General features: G+C 35.5%; 1 protein-coding gene across 3 annotated transcripts in view; it reads right to left on the reverse strand.

Annotated features, from left to right (window-relative positions):
• Window positions 1–197: 197 nt before the first annotated feature.
• Window positions 198–22,704, reverse strand: part of Cept1 (choline/ethanolamine phosphotransferase 1) — a 41,526-nt gene continuing 19,019 nt past the window's right edge. For 2 of the 3 annotated variants that reach the window (XM_051199171.1, XM_051199173.1), the window contains exons 5-9: window positions 10,373–10,457; window positions 3,016–3,147; window positions 2,454–2,612; window positions 1,842–1,967; window positions 198–970 (exon numbers count right to left, since the gene is read on the reverse strand). In XM_051199171.1, the coding sequence (XP_051055128.1) occupies window positions 851–970; window positions 1,842–1,967; window positions 2,454–2,612; window positions 3,016–3,147; window positions 10,373–10,457 (622 nt within the window). In that variant the 3' untranslated portion in view covers window positions 198–850. Of the gene's footprint in view, window positions 971–1,841; window positions 1,968–2,453; window positions 2,613–3,015; window positions 3,148–10,372; window positions 10,458–17,235; window positions 17,321–22,704 lie in introns of all 3 variants that reach the window. The other variant, XM_051199172.1, reaches the window with a different exon arrangement.

Raw genomic sequence — 22,704 nt, forward strand, 5'->3', positions numbered from 1 at the left:
TGCAACATAAAACACCTACAAGAGAGAAAAGAACAAAACATTTCTCCTTTTTAAAAGATTTAACAATTTCTACAGCAGCTGATCACATTTCCTTAATTGTCAAACAACAAACATAAAATTTGTCTCAATTTAAAAAATGACATTTCAAATTTAGTTTACCTTTCCCCTGAATGAAACTAAGAAAAAAAAAGGCTGGCTCTGAGATCATATATTTATTTAAAAAAATAAAATGGATTGACAAAGTTACCACATTATCTGCATGCTAGCAAGATTTCCCAAGCCCGTGAGAAACACCATTTCTTGATCAATAATAAAAATCACTTTCTCAACAATGTACAGCCAGGAAGCCTTTCCATCCCAGTTTAAGGCCTTCATCACTGTTCTCACCCCGCAAGCTGGTAAGATGTGTATGCCACAAGCTGGGCTCCTTAACAAAGGAAAGTCTGAGAAGACAATAAACAAGGTGTTATGAAAAGATGATGATTTGTTGTTAAAATTATAAAGCAACCATGTCTTGGCCTGCAAACATTTTCCATTAGAATCACCACCACTGGGGATGTGCTCCTCTGACAGTGTAGTCTGAATTCAGGATAATCACAAACACATGGCATTTTCCCTGCATGCTTTCTGGAGCCAAACCCTGTTTGACAACATGTTCAGTTTACAGGATGGGACCTGAAATTCCCATTCTCTCAACAGGACAGTTAGGGAGTGTTACCAGTGACAAAGAATGAAAGTTATATAACATTGATTATTATAAATTACATTTGTTCTTATCCACCCCCATTCTTAAAATGTTTGGATTCTTTCCTGCAGAAAACACAAGTATAACAGAACCCCGGCCACATCATTAGTGATGATTAGTGTGAGCTGCAGAGGCTTTAATCCTGAAGACATGTATATGCAGGTGAGATGCAATCTGATTGCAAACACTGACACAGTAACGAATCAAATCAAAGAAAGAGAAGACCTAAAAAAAAAAAAAAAAAAAGACATTTGATTAGATTCTTAACATGTGCACAGGCCTCACTAAACTTCCTAAGAGGACAGAAGGGTAGTTTCTGACTTTCAGATTCACCTTCAGATTCAGATAGCTGGATAACAGTAATCTCCTGGTGTCCTTTACAGCTAATGATTAACAAATCTTTCCTTAGAGATATAGTAAATATATCAAGATTTTTATTTATTTATTTTATTTTTTGAGACAGAGGCCCTCACAGCCTAGGTTAGCCTCAAACTCAGAATGTAGCTGAAGAAGATCAACTTCTGATGCCGGCTTCCAGTTTCCAAGTGTTGGCTCACAGGCACTGCCATCAGGCCTGATTTTATTTATTTGTTTATTTTTTCTGATTTTACATATTGATCCCAGTTCCCTCCCTCCCAAGCCTCCCCGACCACCCTCCATCATAGAGCCCTCATCTAGTAGCTGATGGAAACAGGCCTGACTTTTTAAATATGGTGCTGGCGATCAAACGCTAGGCTTCATGCATGCTAGGCAAGCACTTGACCACTAAGCTATATACTCAGCACAACATTTCAAGCTTTCTGAGTTGCATTCTTTGTTACAACTGCTTAGGCAATTTATAAATGAGTGGCTATGGCTGAATATAGCCTGAACTTCTGTTACACACACAATCAGAAATTTGGAATTTTTGAGTCCTAACATAGGTAGGAATAGTAAGACTAACACACTGAAGTCATAAAGAACTCTCAACACATTACAGATGTGGTTTCTGGCAGTCCTAGTCATTATTACCATTCTAGGGTCTCTTAGGACTGGCTCACTCAAACAAGAAAACAAGTAGCTTACAGACCACAAAATAAGACAGTACAATACTTACCAGGGCAATCCAAAGTACAATATATTCATCAATAAAGCTGTTAAAATACTGGTCCAGAAACAAAAGGGCTGGACCTATGAATGCTGTGTCATGCAGGTGCATCTCACTTTTCGTCATATGTGCAACCTGAGAGTAGAACAAAATCAATGAAATAGGCACTTTCATTTTAGAATTGTCAGCAATACAATAAATCAGTATAATGCTCACATATGAAGTTTCAAGAATGACTTAGCAATAGTTGTCGAGTTTGCAAAACTAAAAAACACCCCAACAATGTTAATATTGCAGGAGAAAGGGAATAGTCATGCCAACTATACCAGTAGAAAACACTTTTGTACACAGCGTTTCAGTGGGTGTCGAGGATGATACTGAAGCATGCACATAAACTGACTACCAAATTCAAATGGACAAGGTAGTGAAAGGACACAGAGCTTCAAAGAACTTCAGGCAAACTCAAAATGTAGTGTCAGAAGAGTAAAAACAGCTTTTCTACTGATGTAAAGAGATTGATATGGCAAACTCTTAGACTACTTAGGAAGTCACAGAGAGAAATCCAGGTCCACAAAACCAAAATAAGATGAACGTTATAAAAGTAAAAACTGAGGTGCTTACCACAAGTTTATTGGTGATTTTAGCAGACACAAAACCAAATGTCAGTATATAAAGACATGGATGCTTTTCAAACAGCTGAACAGCTGACTTCTTGTAGATCATAACGGCTAATGTGATAACTGATCCAATGTGGAGGAAAGGAGAAAGGACACTTGTTCCCTGTACAGAGCAGAGTTAAGAGCATTTAATGCTGTCAGATGCTACATGGACCTAACACAAAACACTTTAACCCAAACATACTAGAACCTAACAGTGGCTACCAGCTAACAACTGCAATAAGCTGACTCCAGACTAGTGAGAAACAGATTCTTGAACTGGTAAAGCACAGCTGTCCTTGGAAGGTGTCACTTATTTTTACATAGTGTGTCATACTTTCCAAAATGTGCTGTGCCCATACACATGAGCAATTATCAGCATACAAACGTGTGAGTATATATTTTAAAGGCTTAATAGAAATTCTAAGTTGACAAATGATTTTATGTGTTATTTAAATGAAAAAACAAAATAATGGAAGGAACAAGTTTCAGTTTGCAAACCTCTGGAAACCTTAAAGAATACTCACTGCTATGGTTGATCCATTTTTGCCAACACCACCTGTGAAGATTACACGGAAGTAATTTGTACAGGAAAATATGGTCCCTGCCACAGTACAAAGTGCAGGAAAAATTTTCATTTGAATATTCAGCACTGGAATCTTTAATGGGTAGAGAGAAAGGACAATTAAAATATATACACATTCAAATACAACAAATATTTATTTATACCCTCAAAAACCTCTCCATTCCTTATAGTTAATACTAATGTAACGGAAATGTCCCTCTCCTCAACGTATAAACAATATAACAAGTATCAAAAGATGAGACTCACTTCTGATGTGAAAGTCCAGTGTATGGGATGGACAGATGTCTCAGAGGCTAAGAGCACTGACTGCTCTTAGTTCAATTCCCAGCACCTACATGATGGCTCACAAATATCTAATATCACAATCATCTGATGCCCTCTTGTGGTGTGCAGACAAACATGCAGAAAGGGCACTCATACATAAAGTAAATCTTAATGAGAAATGGGAGTCCAATAGAAATCATAAAAAAAATACAATGTTACTAATTTGCATCATAAGTTCAGTAAAGCTCAGTGAATGATCTAAGTTTTTTTTCAAATAAAAGGGGGTGCCTTTACATTTCTTGTTGTACTTTGTACATTCTACCTCTAAATATGTAGTAGCTTCCTAGTTGCTAAGTAGAATAGAGCATAAATAATAAAGATATTTGTAAATTAATTATGAAATCAGCATAGTACATTAGAACAGAAAAATTAGAACAGAATTCCAAACTCTGAACTGTTGGGATACAACCAGCTATTGAAAGTTGAGGGCAACTGAAGTGGCATTTACACACTTACACACACACACACACACACACACACAAAGAAGTACATCTAAAGTGGTGCAGCTCTACAACTCTATCCCAACTGTAAAAGCTTACTTTTTATCAAGTAATATATTGCTATGACTATACACTAAAAATGTGATTTACCTAATGTAAAGTGAGGGGTTGAGTGGATTGATACTAAATGTTTGAGGTCACCAAAGAGTTTCTTTTTTATATCCATTCTTTTGCTTTTCTGGTTCCAAAATTTGCTCAAAGGTAAGATGAATTACGATATACTAAGTAATTATAGGAACAAAGTTACAAAGGCTCACAGGTTTTGAAAAATTAATGAGGTCTCACAATGAAAACATTTTATTTACACTACTCAAGACTTATGTGCCTATGTTTTAAGGGGATATAAGACATTCCTCTTTGTAATATAAAACTCATTTGGCAAGACAAATCCAAAATGTCTGGATGTTCCATTTCTTCCAAGTCCTCAAGGATTTAATTTGTTTACACAACTCTACTACCTCTTGCAAATCTGCAGCTCTAAAAAGAAAATGGAACCAACTATTTGACTCTCAAGTCAGGCTAAGCAGGATTTAATTTTCTAAATGAAATATCTCCACTTAAAATTCAGAAATTTGCACAACACCACAAACTGTCCTCCTCCTTGCTTAATTTCCTACCCTACAGCCCAAGTTCTAGCTTTTCAAGAGAGGAGATAATAACAGTGAGGCTTTGAACTACTGTGGATTATTCTGTTCTGGGATATGGATATTACTATCTAAATGTGATGCACTTGGCTGGAACTCAATAGTAGGTCCCTTTCCTACTTTCCAGTCTCCTGCCACTGCCATTTCCTCCCATGTTTTCCTCTACAGAGACAACAATTTTTTTTGGGGGGGGGGCAAAGGCAGGAATATGCCTTTGCCTAAACGAGTATTGCACCATTACTGAGGGTATCCATATTATAACCAGGGTATCAGTACCCCAAAGTAGACAACTGTACATAACAGTCACCTGTAGCACAACCAACCTGGTCAAGCATCATTACTTGATTTACAATTTGGGCTTTAGTAACATAAAACTTTTGCCCTTTGGAAGAAAGAATAAACAAAAATACTATATTAATACAAGGCTTGGGTCAGAAAGTGAGCCAGCAACTCTGCAACAAAGTATCTTAAACATCTCTGGGGCTCTCCTCAATTCTGTCATGTTAGTTGTATCTATCAGAATGTAAGTTAAAGAGTAGGGTTTCATTTGAATTGATTTTTAAAACAATGAATATTTATTGGGGGAGGTAGGGGTCATGTGGAAATCAAAGGGTAACTTGTCAAAGTTGTTCTCTTCCTATCATGTGGATCCCAGCATTTGAACTAGGTCATCAGGCTTCAGTGGCAAGTGCCCCTACTGCCTGAGCCATCTCTCACCCCGAATTAATTTTGTAAGTTCTCTGGGGCCCTGCTTATCATAGATGATCAGTATGTATTTTGGAATAAAGATTCAAATCTTGTTCCCTTCCCTGTGTATACCAAATTCCTGTTTTGTGAGAATACACAGAATACCCTTCCACCTTATAATGTAAAGGTAGTATGTAAGAGAAAATATGAAGCAAGTACAAGGAATTCTCACAGGTGATCCTTCACAAATTGGCACCAATGAACAACTTACAAAACAAACTTTTAACCCACACTCAAGATCAAGAAAGGTGTGAACATTTTGTTTTTTCTAATCCTATTTCCTACTATGACCTTACTCATCATTATTGCTACTAAGACTGCATTTACTCTATAGAAATATCTAAGATGCTGTCTGAAAACATCTTTATCTCAAACTTGCCTACAATTTCAGTAGTCTTCCAAACTTGGGAAGATGAATTTCCTTAAGTTCTGATGTCTTTTCTAAAGTCAGGGGAAAAAAAAAATCTGGTTTTGTGAGAGGAAGTATATGTACCCAAATAAAACCAATGTGTTACAACTGATTTTTAAAAAGTTAGATGAAAAAAGTTTTAAATTCTCAGCTCTTCTACCAGACACAGTGTATATGTTTTGGTTAGATTTTGAAGACACACAGTACTCTGACAGGTTTTGTGGAGATAAAAACAAAATTTTAAGATTAGATATTTTATTGCAAAGAGCATAGAAATACTTATTTGTAAATCATAGTAAAGACTTTTATTTATTTACTTTAATACTGTGTATATGTGTGTTTGTACATGTGAATTTAGTGCCTGTGGGGGCCAGAAGAGGGTGTCAGATTTCCTGAATTATAGGGAGTTATCAGCCACCTGCTGTGGTGCTGGGAACTGAATTTGGGTCCTCTACAAGATCAGCACATATTCTTAACTAAGCTATTTCTCCAGCTTCATGTAAACTGTTTTAAGTGAATTCCATGAAAACATTAAAAATGTTAACATAATTACAGCATCCAATAAAACTTTAAGGAAAATCACTATATCCAAATTATTTAAGTGTAAGGGCATTTTCTTTTATAAGTCTTCCAGTTCAATGGTTGGGGATGTAGCTCAGCGACAGAATGCCTGTCTACCAAACTTACAGAACTTAATCCCCAGCACTGAAAAAGGAAGACAAGTACATGATACTACATGAAATATTCAGTCCTTCAAGTAGCTCCAAACAATCCAACCGTAGCAGTGTTTATCTGGTTGCTTTAGTTGAATTCTAAAAGATTTAAGAAATATTTAATCAATGACTGCACTTAATCAAATGAAGGCCAGGCACCTGCCTTTAATTCCCAGCACTCGGGAGGCAGAGGGTGGTGGATCTCTGTGAGTTGTGGGCAGCCTGGCCCACAAAGTGAGTGCAGGACTCTGTTACAGAGAGAAACCCTGTCTGGAAAAACTAACCAACCAACCAACCAGCCAGCCAGCCAGCCAGCCAGCCAACCAAAACAACAACAACCCCCCCAAACAAACAAACAAAACCCAAAAACAAAACAAAAAAGAAACAAATGTAAATAACTATAAGTGTATTGCACGATTATTTACATATTCATTCTTCCACTGCTTCTAAGAGAGTCCTAAAAGCAATATATTTTAGGAAGAAGCAAAGCACAAAAATGTGTTTCTTGTTTCTGGAAATGTATTAACTTTTGTGAATAAAAGTATTCCTTTATTGTTGCAGAATATTAGTGAAAGATGTGTTACATTTGTTTATGCTGTGGAACATTTGTTTAATGATGCAAAGATGTGTTGCATTCTTTTATGTTGCATTTATTTAACTTTGTGAAGCTGAGTTACTTTGCCTGTCTAAAACACCTGACCAGTCTAATAAAGAGCTGAACAGCCAATAACAAGGCAGGAGACAGGATAGGTGGGATTGACAGGCAGAGAGGATGAACAGGAGAAATCTGGGAAGAGAGGACCAGGGAAGAAGGAATGAGAAAAGCAGAAGGATATCAGGGGCCAGCTGATCATCTACACAGCTAGCCACAGAGTAAGAAGTAATGGAAGGTATACAGAAATAGAGAAACCCAGAGGCAAAAGGTAGACAGGATAATTTAAGTTAGGAAAAGCTGGCAGGAAAGAAGCTAAGTTAAGGCCAGGCATTCATAAGAAAGAATAAGTTTCTGTGTGTGATTTATTTGGGAGCTGGGTCACAGGTGGTCCAAAAGGGGAGGGGGGGACCAAAACACTTTCCCAACAAAACAAACCCCAGGAAAGAGTAATAACATCAACTATAACCTCAAATTCATCTTTTTTTTGGGGGAGGAAATATGGCAAAGAATGGATAACCCAAATGCAGTGGCTGTCAATCACTCACCTTTGCAAAACAGCTGATCTTCTGGAATCAAACTTATAAAGACATTTACAATGTTTCTATTTGCTTTCTTTTAGTATAAATGTGATTGCTAAATTTATGGTATAAATCTTATAATTTAACAAAGATTTGGAAGATATGGGCAATTTTACAGCTTGAGGTTTTAAGAAGAATGCAAATTCCCTATGTGAGCACTACATAAATATCTTTTCTTCATTTTGGCACAAATGATGGGATCACTAAATGCAGTCACTGTTTCTGAGCAAAATACAATGCAACTAAAATACAAATATTTAATAGTAAACTCATGAGCCAAGTGAAAAGAAAAATGAAGTGGACATGTCTAATGCTAAAATGGAAATGCTGCAAAATTCAAAACTTAATTCTCAAATTCAGACTTTGGAGCACTTCTGATTTCAGATTAGGAACAAGTATGTGGCAATAAATATTCCAAAATCCAAAATGACCTAAGTTTGAAACTTCTGATCCCAAGCTTTTAAGATAAGGGATAGTAACCTGCATAGCAATCTGAGATCGAACACTTCAGATAATTTCAGAGTCTCCAGTGATCAGAAGAGGTCAGGTCCTTCCTTTTAGTTTAATGATAACACAATATAGCAGGCCAAAGGCTGGGGATCTGCCTTCCTGACACATTCTGATCATGGTAGCCATATTAATTCTGATTTTGTACTGCTCCTTCTAGGAATCCAATTTCAAAATATACTAAGTCAGTTTCACAAATAGTTTAGACAATGTCTTGATAAAGCCAGGCATGGTGGTGGGCTGATGTAATTCCAGAATTACAGAGATGGAGGCAAGGGGATCATAAGCCTGGGCTACAGAATTAGTAAGAACTTGCCTAAAATAATCAAACAGATTGTAATAAGAATAAGAAACAATCTTGTTCTGGCATGGTAAAAACATTATTGCATTATCTTATGTACAAGGATCTTATTACAGGGATAAGAAGCAACCCAAGCTGACGATGTTCACTGTCTAGCTGAGGGCGACTTTTCACTTTCCGCTCCAACTGCCTCTTCCTCCCAAGGGCTAGAATTATTTGACCTTTTAAAAAGTTAGTTCATACATTATCTGTACAAATTCTATTGAGAAAGGTAAAAGTATATATGAATCAATTTACTGCCAGGTACCCCCTAAGAAATAAAATATGGGTGTAAAAGGAATACAGATACTTAAAATATATGTATATGTATATTTAAGGATTAGTTCTATATACCAGGTATTGAAATTGTTTTCAAAATATCAAGCCAGAATTCTCATTTTATTAAATGAGATATTAAATATTAAATGAGATATTAAAATAACTTAAGGCATTTTAAAAACAGTAATTTTTAGAGAAATTTTTATGTAAAGCACAAAGTCTATAAAACAAATATCTATGGTTGCAAGTGAATGTTGGATAGAATTTAGATTTTATGATGTAGTTTTAGGAAAACAAATCTATTTTTCCCTCCCTGTTAAGGCTAAACATTTTTTTTTTCTTTTTTTAAAGCCTGAACAAAACCAGCTCATCTATTCAAGTATAAAGGAAATAAAATTATCTCTGTACGTCAGTCACAAAAACCAACAGGTGTCCACAGCGACATGTATGGCACACAAATGGTATTGTGCACTGAAAGAATGGGTTCAGAATTTTCCTGGTGGATAGCAAATTATTTTTATTCCTTTACTTCTTCTTCCTTTGTAAGTCTATCCCCTGAACAAAAGGCAGTTAATTTTGGCAATAAATATGCAGGGAAGTACCTAGTTTACCATTAGGAAGTGAATAAGTAAGGGGAAAGTCTGAGTCACTCAATTTCTCCTATTTTAAAATTAATCTGACTTTTAAGAATTATAATCACTTTGGCTCACTAAACATTTCTTTAGCATAACCACATCAAATAACTACTGAATGTGTGGTGGTGACCAGTAGCGAACTGTTAACTAGAGAGCACTAACTACCCTGCCCAATCTTGAACACTGATTGAGCAAAGTGTGAAGTGACAGTGTTCTCCTTAATGCCAACACTTGGGAGACTAAGGCACAAGGATACTGCCTCAGCTCCCAAAACAAAACAAAGCCAAGCAAAAGAAAGCCCACAACAGAACAGGAAACAATCACACAAGGAGCTCCAGCTTTCATGGAGGGCTTCTTATCTGACACACAGTGCTGGCACACAGTAACTTGTTTGTGTGATGGGTGCGCATTACCCCCATTCTGCAGAGGAGCAAACTAAACTGGCTCATGGGGGGGCAGAGGATTGGGGTTTATAGTATATTTCAGGGCAGTAAAGTCACGGTGTTTAAAATAATTCCACAGCACTGACATAATTCAGCACTACTTACATTGTTTTGTTTTCGTTTTCTGTGTCAGAGTTAATTTAGCATCTCAAATCCTAAATTTGTTACTAAGCAAATGACAGAAGACCTAGTAAAGTCATATAGTACAGAAAAAAGAAAAAAAAAATAATTGGATCACTATTAACTTACTTGTCACTTTACCTGTTGTTCCTTTGAATGTAAATGGGTTGACAATAAGGACTCAGATTTTCAATGGTTTTCAAAACACACAATGTACACAGAACTCCAAAGAATACAATTCTCATGCTCTAACAAAAAACTTGCTACTGTTCGCTGCAACTTTCACTCTCAGAAAAAAAGTAAAATAACTTTAAACATTAACCTTTAACTTGATTATCCTATATTAGAAACACAAGCAGATGATAACATGCATTATATAGGATACACGATGTGAACAAAATTACCATAGATTGCCAAAAAGGTGGTCCTCCAATCACTGCCAGCAAATGCATGATTATTATGAAGATTTGCACTTCAGTCACATCAATTCTGATTAGGTACAAAAAGCCAGAAAAGCAGAATTACTCAAAACACAATTTTAAGTTAATTTCTTGCAAGCAAAGCAGCATTCCTCTATCATGCACAACAGAAGATAAATTTCAAATATGGAGCAAAGGGGGAAAAGGAGGTATCAAAAATTTGTTATGAACAAAATCACCTAAAATCCAGAACCTTTTAAATTCAATTTGACAAATCTGAGAGCAATAAAAACCCCCCTCTCCAAAGTAAATCTTGCTTAGCCTTTCTCACCAAAAAGAAAAAGTATATGTATGTATTAAAATTGAGTATCAAGCAGAGAATTACATTGTATATCTATGTAGTACGAAATCCTGAAGTAAGCTCTTTGCAGTAGCAACTGAAATGGTTAACTTTAGCTGAAAGAAATCACTGGGACCTTTGAAAGAAATAAGTGTATTGCCCCTTAGATATGCTCATTAAATGCATGCTATGGTACAAGTGTGAAAAAGAAAATCAAGGAATTCTTAAATAGATTCTTATTCTCACCAGGGTAACTACCCTCATATTCTGGAAAGATAATTGAAAGCAGCTGAGTGTTAGCTTTGCGATTACTGAAAATGACCTCGTGGTCAAGAAGAGACAAACAGTGCAAAGGATAGGGAGGGGTAGTATAGCAATCAAAAGCCCGAAGTCTTGGGGAAGGGGACATGGGCAAAAAGATTGAGGAGCAATGCCTATGTGGGCATCCTTTTACTTTGGAAGGTTAGCACTTCTTAGATCTTGGAATGCATATGCTCTGATGGAAAGAACTTTTCCTACAGGTACACCTGAAAACAAAACAAAACAAAAAAATCCAGGGCTATTCACTACAGAATTAGTACTGGAGAAACTTTTTAAATCCTTTAATGGTTGAGTAAGTGCCACATAATGGGACAGTTTGAAGCGTTTAAGTGGCACAACAGTGACCTAAGTATTGAAATGGGAAAGTACCTAATGTTAAGTGGAAAACAAGTTGCAGAATGTGTATAGGTTATATTTTGTGGAAAGAATAAGACAAATAACATTTCCCTTTTATTTTTATCAGCAACTGCACAACACACTTCTGGACATATACGTTAGAAACTAAGAAAAAATATTACTTATTTGCGGGAGGACAATGTGAGAATTGCTAGCCAGCTGGAAGTAAGGATGAGATTTTTTACTTTACACTTTTTTATGGTGTTAGTTGTTCCATCAAGGTGGATAATTTATTAACTATAAAAACCTAAGAAAAGCCAAGTATCAACAGGAAGGAGGTTCAGTTGCTGTAGAACAGAGCCCCGACTTCTACAACTGATACTTAAGGCAGGAAATTCAAATGAGCTTAGGGTATGTAAGCTCTCACACTCACAAGCCATTGGCTCAAAACCAGTTTATTCAAAATAAAAACTATTGATCTTTATTTGCTGGATAAGTGTTTTTAAATAAATGCATATTTAGCTACAAGCAGTAATGTAATTATTTTGATATACACATTTATTGAAAAAACTAAAAATGGACTGAAGTAAGCTAAAGAGACTCTGTAGAGCTGACCTGGTGATAGGTGATGCCAATAAGGGGAATTACACTTAGTAGCAGACTCAGGAGACTAAGCAGGTAGGTGTATCAAAGCTGATCGACTCTGTCTTGGGTGGAGGATAGACATCTTACAACATTTTGCTGGACATATGAAGTAGCCTTTTGGAAGGGGAAGGGCCAGAAGTATAGAATTACAAAATTAAAATGGAAAAACCTCACACAATTAATCTTTGAACTATGGAAGAGTCTAAGAGAGAAAAGGAAACATGAAAAGATCTTTATAGTCTCAAAGTAGGGTTTCTAAGAAACGTTTTGGAAGATTTTCTAAACTATTCAAATATTGTCACTGTATGTGGAAGAGGGCCAAGACAAACTTAACAGTTGGTACGTTGTTAGGTGTATTTTTTTCCTATTTGCTTACTGGATTTAGAACAAATATCTAAAGTTCTTTCATGAGAACTGCCTATCATTGCTCCTCGAAGAATTAAACACAATCCAGTGCAAATCCAAAAGTTTGCGAACTAAAGAAAGGAGGCAGAAGGAATTGACAGCTAAAGATGGTTTTTAGGACAGTCTATTATGTCACTTGTCCAGTAAATCTCTCTCAGTGTGGGCTCAGTTTCCACTGACACTTAATAGGAGAGGCCTCATTTCAGTGCTTTAACTCTGCAGGAAAGACCACTGTCTACAAAAGGTATTTGTATAGATAGCAATCTGAAATTTTTGTAATCATCTTTCTTTCTTTAAAAGATGTTTATTTGCATGTATTTCTCTGGGTGATTGGTAAATATATGCACAATTGTAGACAACTATTTGCAGGGGCCACAAGAGGAATTCATGTTCTTTTAGATATGGGATCACAGGCTTTTTTTCTGATGTGTGACTTACTACATGGGTGCTGAGATGATTGAGTAGCAAGTGCTTTTAACTACTAAGCCACCTCTCCATCTCAATTTATTTTCATTATTACTTTAGAAGGGCGACCAAAGAGCTACTAATGGTCCTTATTTAATGACTGTCTTCAAAAATAAGGAAAAAACAAAACAAAACAAAACAAAACAAAAAAGCCCCCCTTGAGGGGGAAAAAATCCCTGAAGATAGAGATCTGTAGAAATTTCTCTTACCATTGAAAGATGTTTTAAAATCTTATTAATACTTTATTACAATCAATATTTTATTGGTATTGATTTAAAACCATTTACCATTTCTACTTAATTTTAATATTTTGTGGAAGCGCAATAATTTTTCCAGGGACTTTGAAAGACACAAAATGTAAACGTTGTCAGAACATATCTAAACTATACAAGCCAGAGACAAAGACTGTTCAGATGGCTATCACAAAAGGATGGGAGAGCTATACATGTTTTGTACTCTTTGGATGGGGTGACTGTGGCAGTTTCACGGTCAATGTACATACTGCACCCTGTGGATCAATCATTTCTTTCATATTTTGTCATTATTTTATATATATGGGTGTTTTGCCTGCATATGTTTGTTCACCATGTGTGTGCCTGCAGAGGCTAGAAGAGGTTACTAGATCCCCCTGGGAATTGAACCAGGGTCATTTGGGAGAGCAGCCAGTACTCTGAACTGTTATGCCAATTCTCCAGCCTCAGCAAATAAGTTTCTACCAGCACTATTCTAAGCGTATAGTGAGATACTGAGATGCAAGGAGAATAAACCAGGCATGGTGACAATGGCCTGTTATTCCAGTACTCTGTAAGTTCAAGGCCAGCCTTGGATACCCTGATATAAAGAAAACAAAATGTCCTTGAATAAATAAGTGTCATTTTAACCTCTAAAGAAGGAAACAATGAATTCTTTAGCTGACATGAAAATCTCAGGAGCCTTCAAAGAGAACAGGCTGGCAGCTTAGAAAATTTCCTACCAGGGCACTTATTATATCAGAGGTAGAAAATGACCTTTAAAGTAATAAGGGTGTAATAACCCCAACCTATGCAAATTTGCTAACTATGGGGAAATTTCCTGACTTCTTTTACTACAGTGCTAGGGATAAATCCAGAGTCTAATACAGGGAGACAAGCTCTCCACCACTCAGTTACACCTTAGCCTCTGACTATTTTCCAATTTTTATTTTTATTCTCATCTTTCAGAGAGACAGTGAATGCACAAATGCACTTGGTTTGAGTTATAATTTAATTTGTAATGAAGGATATAAAGAGAGCTATGAGAGCTGATAACCATACTCGTCATCTTTTCTCAGAACTTAATATGGGTTTCCCCTCTAAGATGAAAATATTCTAGTTTTTATTTTCTTCTACATGTGTCATAAGCACTTGAAAGAGAACACTTGCAGCTAATTTGTAAGTTAACTACTTCTATTATACCATAAATAGTAAATACAACTGTTTTTTTTATTAGCATGGTTAACATAGAATATGTAGTAGGGATAAATGCACACTAGAAAAACAAAACAAACAAAAACCTTCCCTAGTTTGTATTATCTGACTTCTGGGTCTATGTTTAAAAAAAAAAAATCAAGCTTTTCCCTTAAAAATCATCAATCTGAAGGACTCAGGAATCATGTTCAATGATTAGGATTATTAACTACAGATTTATTTGTAAATGGATGAAATGGACATGAATATCAAATGTTATGTGTGAGGTGCAGTGTTAGGAGACTGTAATGAAGATCAGCCAAGATATTTTACTTTCTACCCTTGATAAGGGGCAAATGGTGCATGGCAAGCTTTGATTAATACTAAATAATGTTAATCAGACAGCTCAACGGTATCTCTTAAGTATTTTTAATTCAAACACTACATACATAAATAAATCTTTTTATTTTTTAAATAAGCTGAACATTATAAAACAGTATTACCTACCACATGAGTATGGATCCTCAGATTTTCTGAGAAAACTAAAAAGAGAAAGCCAATTGAAATCTTTAAGTAGAGACAAATGTAGCCAAAGTCCTCTGAAGCAGAGGTACAGATTTAAGTGGCAGCTTTTCAAACAGATGAACTCAGGGTCTTTTCTGCTCATTTAGCATCAAGTCAGTATGCAGCTAAAGAATTGTTGTCTTGCCTTTCCTCTCTACCATTTAGTTCTACAGGAAACCTGTATAGTACTGGAAGATGCTAAGGCTTTAAAATACAAAGATAAAGCAGATTCACTATATGCCAAGAACAGTGTTATTAGTGAATTATATGTTTTTAATACTTCCAATCTTTACACCTACCCTACGAGGTAGAAATAGTATTGTCATTTTATATATGAGGAAACTCAGAAGTGTTAAGTGACTTTTTCAAAGTTACAGAGAATATAAGTAGAATCTTAGACAAGTAAGGGGAGTGTTGTTTTTATGCAATGGTAAAACTTTAATTTTTAATCGTCAATCAGTTGAGATAACCATTTGTCTTAATTTTACTTTTTATTATCATTTCAGGGTGATGTTTCTATCTTTTAATACAATTTAACCAAAAGTTGCTAAAATGTAGTAAACAATAGTTTAAAGGTTAATAAATTCATTTAGAAAAAAATTAGTAAGGATATTCTTTTTCTAAAGCTTTTTTTCCTTCAACTTTGAAAAAAATACATAAACATAGCTGATGATTTAATTTCTGTTATTAAAATCACTGACCATTGAAATAATGATCAAGTAAGACAAAGTAATAATACAAAAAGCAAAAGAACACCTTTAAAAATTAGTGCCCCCAAAATGAAAGCAGCCTATCTATAGATAACAGCATATTTTGAAAATAATTTTTCAATCATATTTAAATGTAAGTTTCCAATAATATTTTAGCACAGCACAAAGAGCTCCATAAATTTAGGGCATTTAAAAAAATCTTTTTGCTGGTGCTAGTGATCAAAGTCATAGCCTTGGGTGTGCTAGGGCAAACACTCAACCACCAACTTATATTCAGAAACAAATGTATCACTTTAGTTTTCATAAATGAACATGGAAGTAAAAATACTGCCTATATTCTGATTGTTACTTTCATTGATAAAACAGGTAAAAATGTGTTTAGTCTTAAGCAGTAATAAATAACCAAGTTATCAAAAACAATGTACCTAGACAATTACAATGAGCATTAAGTTCTTTGGAGAGAGAATGAAGAAGGGCAAAGTGAGGGTGTCAACTGAAAATAGCTTTTGTTTTGCTACTAGAACCTACAAATACATTTCTTATTATTCTCCTCATCCCATGGTTACTTTGTTGCCAACACTCTCCTTGCTGTCACTGGGAAACTGGGTTTGGAAGGCTATAATGTGGATTCTGTTAAAGTGGGAGAAAGGTAATGTAGCCCTGTATAGTCAGAAATATTGGTCAAGTTTCCATATGGACACAACATTTCTTACATGGTAAAACAAGTTGAATGCTAGCTTACTCCTGCTTGTAAACCTGTTATAGTTTAAAAATTACCTGTCCAGGCATATATTTCCCAAAGTAACTAGGTCAAAATTACAATTCTAACATGAGGGGAAAACCCATATAATAACAGTTCCCACTTCATCAGGGAAACATACACCTACTGGATGGCTTATAGTAACAAGAGTAGTAACAAGGGTAGTTTCAAAAGCACAAAAAGAGAAGAAAACATTAGAAGAAACAGAAATGAGACTAGAGGAGACCAGTCAGTAGAGTAAATTTGTGGAGTTGTTTCTTTTGTTTTTTGTTAACACCAAGATTAATCCAAGCAGAGCTAGAGTAGTTAAAGGACATGCTGAGAAGTTAAGAAAATAAGCAGAGTGCTCCCTATATGAATATGCAGTTTTCTCAACTTATGTGAAAAACAAAACTCTGCTTGCTTTGTTTCCAAATTGTGTGTGTGTGAGTATAACTATACATACATATATGTATGTATGTATATATATATGGACATATATCTGCGTGTGTATCTTTCATATGTATGAAAGAAAAATTTAAAAATAATGGTGGAAAGGTGTTTTAAAAAATTTCACATGATTGCAAATAATATTAGGTACTACAGGTAAATGGGAAACAACTGTCATCCACATCAAACCAGACATACTGCTTTTTGAAACATTTTGTTTTATATATATATATATATATATATATATATATATATATATATATATGGGTGGATTTTTATTGCCCTATTATATTTTAAAATAATTTCTTTTCTAGTAATATTTATCTGTAAAATACCACCAGAAACACTTTAATTTTCATGTCTTCAATTATTCTGTGCATGACAAAGGTGCTGTCTTTATTGAATTCACGCCATTGTTCATTAGACTGCATGAGCATTCTAGCAGTTACCGTGAAGTTCCAGAACCAAGGCCCCAGGGTTCCTGAGAGAAGCTGGCATAATATAATTATGATCTGGGACTCTGTAACATCGAATCTATGCATAAGGAAACAAACATTTCAAAATAACTTTACTCAGATATTTTTCTAATGAGCCCTATTAAAACAGGCAGCAAAAACTTCAAAGGAAACATTACCTTTATAAAGACACCTAACCAAAAGACACAATACATGTGCTATCATGCTATCCTTATGCATACACAAATATTTCTTATTCAAATCACATTAGTAGTTTAAAAAGTTGAAATGTAACACGCTAAAATGACTTTTAAATAGGCGCTTAGAAATATTAGTACTAAAAATATAGTTAATTACGAGAGTGGCAAATGTTCCTTGCCAAATAATTTCATTAAATTACAGGTCCCTCCAGTAAAGGAAGCCATGCAGACCTTTTTATAGATAGCTATATTCCTATCCCCTGGCTAAGTGCAAGTTTCATTTTTGAGCTGAAAGAAATATCCAACAAATGCATTTGATTTGCAACTAGTACATTATTTAATGATATATAAAGGGATTTAAATAACATTTTATGATATGAAAGTTACTCATCTTTCCCTAGAATCATTTATTATTCCCAAACTGGGGATAAAACCAAGGACCCTGTGCATGTTAGGAAGCAGTCTACCATATTAAAGCATCTTTAGTCCCTTTGCCTAGAATGCATTTCTTTTAGAAATAGGTCTGGACAGCTTAGGTGAACCTAGAAATTTCTATGTAACCCAGGATGGTCTAGCTCCACCTACTTCTGCTTACTCAGTGTTGTAATTCTTGACCTGTGGCACCTTAAAAAAAAAAAAAAAAATTTAGGGTTCCTAGCCCAGCTGACCTCAAAATTTCTACCCGAGGAATATCTTAAACTTCTGTTCTTCCTACCCCCAGCTCTAGAGTGATCAGATTATAATCATGTCCCATCAGGCCTGTTTAAAAAAAATTAATCTAAATTAAGAACTGAGAATGCTGATGACAGAAGTATATTGTTAATTTTACCTTATGATCAAGGAACCCTAACTTTAATTACATTTTTACACTAATACAAATATTCATGTTAGAATCATATCTATAACACAAGGCACCCAATGAATGAGCCTGGCATGGCAGTGCATGCCTACAATTCCAGCACTTATAGGGTGAAGCAAGATTTGAGTTCAAGGACAGCCTATGCCTAAGCGAGATTCTGTCACAAACAAATCATCTCCAAACACAGCTATATAGGCATGAAAAGGAAGATCTCTCACATTGGTTGACTCATGTGACAAAGTCTTAAGTACACATACAGAGATTGTAAACAGTTGTTCTGTGTACAGCCTCCTGGTTCTTCAAGAGAAAATGGGTTAGACATTAACATTAGGAGAGTAGATACAGGACTAGAGAGGTGGCTCAGTTAAGAACACTGGCTGCTCTTACAGTACACTAGACTCAGTTTCCAGTCTCACAAGGCAGCTCACAACAGTTCCAGGGGATCTGATACCCTCTTCTGGTCTCTGCAGGCACTATATGAAAGTGGTGTACAAACACATACAGGCACTCAGACATACATAAAACTATAAACATGAAGTCTTTAAAAATATTTTTATTTTTTACTTTTTAAATATTTTGGTAGTGCTGGATATCAAACCTAGGGTCATGCACAGATCTATTAAGTGTACTACCATTTAGCCACATTCCCAGTGTAACACCTTTTATTGTAAGTCTTCAATACATTACTTTTTAGAAATTATTACTTGAATAAAAAATAAATAAACTAGAGTTTTCAGACTACCAATAGAATATATAGCCTAACTTTTTTTTTCATTTAACTATGGGGGAAAATGTGTAAATTTATTTAACAGAAAAACAACTTTTATGGTATCATTTGTAGTTAAAATAAACGTAATATCTTAGTATAGTATAGACTGAAAAAATGCAATAAATTTACTGCAGAAGCCAAATTTTATCTAATTTTAAGTATACTAGAAATAATGCCATAAATTAATACACTCTCAGGATTTATAAGTAATGAGACTCTCAGAGGCCGCCTAACATAAAACTCACATTAGGGCTCATGCTGTATGTAGCTTAGTACAAAAGCACTTATGTAGCATGAGAAGAGTCTAGGTTCAATTCCCAGTACCCAAACAAACACCCGTCCTCCCCCCCCACACACACACAACCCAACCCTCACCCTTTGGAGCACTTGAGTCAAAATATGTTGGCCAGTGTTTTTGTCAACTTAAAGATTTAGTCATCTGAGAAGAAGGAACCTCAAATGAGAAAATGCCTCCATAAGAATGGCCAGTGGACAAGTCTGTGTAGCATTTTCTTGATTAATCATTGAAGCAGAGAGGAGCTAACCTATAGGGGACAGTACCACTCCTGGTGAGGTAGTACTGAATTGTATAAAAAAGCAGGGTGAAGAAGCCATGGAGAGTAAGTCAGGGAGTGGCACTCCTCCATTGCCTCTTTTTGGTTCCTGCCTGGCCTTGCCTTCATGAGGAAATGAGCTGTAAGATGTAATAAGCCTTTCTCCACACATTGCTTTTAGTTATGGCCTTTATTACAGTGATAGAATGAAACCTAAGACATGGTTTAACTTATAAGTGGCCACTTAATTTGAGTTTCTTGTTTGTTTCTTTGTCCCCAAATAATAATTTAACAAATCTTCTAGCAAGTATGGTGCTTCATTTCTGGAATTCCTGCAAGGCTGAGGCAGAAGGATTGCTATGAGTTTGAGAACTGCCTATTCAGTGAGTTACAGGACAGCCTGGGCAAGAAAGAGTGAGACCCTATTTCAAACAAACAAACTAAAAACCCCAAAGAATTCTGCCTTTAGAGTAAGGGGGATTTTTTAATACCAACAGTTTGCATACATATAGTCTGTACTATAAGACTGAGGTAGCTCAAATGATTTATGTGCTTATTTATTTAAAAATGATTTTGCTGGGCTGGTGGCACACACCTTTAGTCCTAGTACTCAGGAAGAGGGACAGGTGGGTTTCTGCGATTTTGAGTCTACATAGTGAGTTACAGGCCAGCCTGTGTAGCCAGGGCCAAATGGGAAGAGCCTGTCTCCAGTAAATAATCAAATTTAATTCTATACACACATCTGTAGGGTATCACTCTAAAAACACCTAGATATAGAGGGCTTAAGATGTAAGAGCAGAAATAAGAAGTTTCATGTAATCTAAACCATAATCATTTAAAGATGGTTACACATTAGCTTCAATTCACAATACTCATTTAAAAAACAATGGCTGTGATAAATGGGAAAGGGATACAATATATTTCACAGCACACAATACTCTTTTGTCTCAGGGCACAAAAAGCATTCTATTCACATCCAACACTTTGTAGCATCTTGGTACCACCTAATCCCATATCATTTGCCCGGACTTAGTATTTCTGTTCTTCTATGTCAGCTCTCACCATCCTAGCTCTCCAACTGAGTTCTCTGATCTCATCTCCTTCCCCAATCTTTCAAATCAAGGCCAATTAAAACAAAAGGGGCTAAGCTAAGCTTGGATGAGTCTGAGTAAGACAAGGGTATGTTTAGAGGTTATATTCACTATAATTTTCTGTGGAAGGCTGATTTTAGCTCTGACCATAGCGAAGTACTGAAAAATGTCACTCATAAATTTCAGAAATATGTGTCCAAAGCATGTTTTTCCTTACAATGCTAGACTGTAAATGGAAAGTAGTACTTAGTCACAGATGAATCAAAATCCTTTCAAGATGATTTATTATATTCAGAGGTCAGGAGAAGGTGTCAGACCCCGCAGAAACGCAAGAACAGGTGGCTACGAGCTGCCAGGCAGGGGGTGCTGGGAACCAGAATCTGGTCCTCTGAAAGGCAGCACACACTCTTAACCACCAAGAAAGAGACTACGAAGAAGGAAAATGTTGTTATTTTCTGTTTAATTTTTTGAGATATTCTCCATATGTAGCCAGGCTGGTTCTGAGCTTTCAATCTTCTTCCCTCAGCCACCTAAGTTCTGGCATCCACCATCATGTCCACATCCCCAGACTCATTTGACAAACATTTTGTTTTATAAGGTTACTGAAAGCATAAACAGCTGAGTTTATTACATGCAAAAGAGAAATGTTCAGGATCCCTTCCACTGATGTATAAATGACACTAAAACAATTCAAATTCAAGTATTAAAAAATAGTATTTCAAGTGTTGAGACTGGTTTCATTTTCCCTAAGAAAAAGTAAACAGAAGCTATAACTAAAAATTTCTTTACTCAAACCACAGCTGAGAATTGACTTTTTTTTTTTAAGCAAAAAGAAATTATTATCTTTCATGTATACAAAAGCGAATTTAATCTAATCTATACTTATTATATATGGTCATGAGAAAATGCTAACAATATTTTGGAGGGTTTTTTTGTATTTTACTGCTTTTTTAAAAATTGGTAGCTCCTTATATATAAAGTACTAATGGCATTTTTCCATGAATGCTACAGCTCATTTTTACTTTACAAAATAAATTAGGTTATTACTTCAATGGAGTTGTATCATTTTCCTTATGACATTTGATTTAATTTAAGCACATTTACATTGGCTTAAATAGTGCCAGGTATTTTACTAAATTATTTTTTAGCAGTATTAGGGAATTGAACTCAAGACTTCTGGTATGCAAGGCAAACTTTCTACCACTCAGCTATAGGTCTCTCCTAGAATACTTGCAGTCTTGCATCTTGAGATATTTTGTTCTACAAATCATTCTTATTTTCTCTATTTCTCAGTAATTTCAATTTTCTAATAATTCTTCTCCATGCTTATTTATTTATTTTTTTTGTATATGTCCTTTGTCCTCTCCTTGAATGCAACTACAAGTTAACTTATCTAACTATAATCTAGCCTTTCTACACCACTACACAGAAAATGCTATGGATAGCTCATACTGCTAAATTCAATATTTAGTTTTCTGTCCTTATTTTCAGTCCTGGTAGCACTAAGCATCATTCTTTCTCTGAAATTCATTTATTTCCTGACTGTTCATCCAACAAGAATCCTCCCACTTTGACTGTTCAATTATTTTCTTTCAAAGCCTCCTTCCTAAGTTTTCTGTCATTCTTATTTAATCTATTCAAGTGTACAGCATCCCTTACATTTTCTGGGTAGAATTTGCCACTTAAATATATTTCTTTTTCTAAAGTGCCTTTCTCCACTTTCTATACAACCTCCAAACAAAGCAAAATTGTTGGGAAGTCATTGTAGTATCTGCCCTTTTATTAAATCCTTATACCTAGTGAGAGGCTGTATCCTACACAGTCTACCTCTTTAGTCTTTCTCCAAGTCTCCCCTTTTCTTACAAGAACATTGCCATTGTGTTAGTGTAAGATTTACAGCACCTCACACTATGCTGACTCTTACTAGGGGTCTTTTGCTTTTCTCCCAGTTGCCTAGTGTACTTCTCATCACATTGCCAGATTGACCTTT

The sequence above is a fragment of the Phodopus roborovskii genome, unplaced genomic scaffold (assembly GCF_943737965.1).
Source record: "Phodopus roborovskii unplaced genomic scaffold, PHOROB, whole genome shotgun sequence".
In the NCBI taxonomy this organism is placed as follows: Eukaryota; Metazoa; Chordata; class Mammalia; order Rodentia; family Cricetidae; genus Phodopus; species Phodopus roborovskii.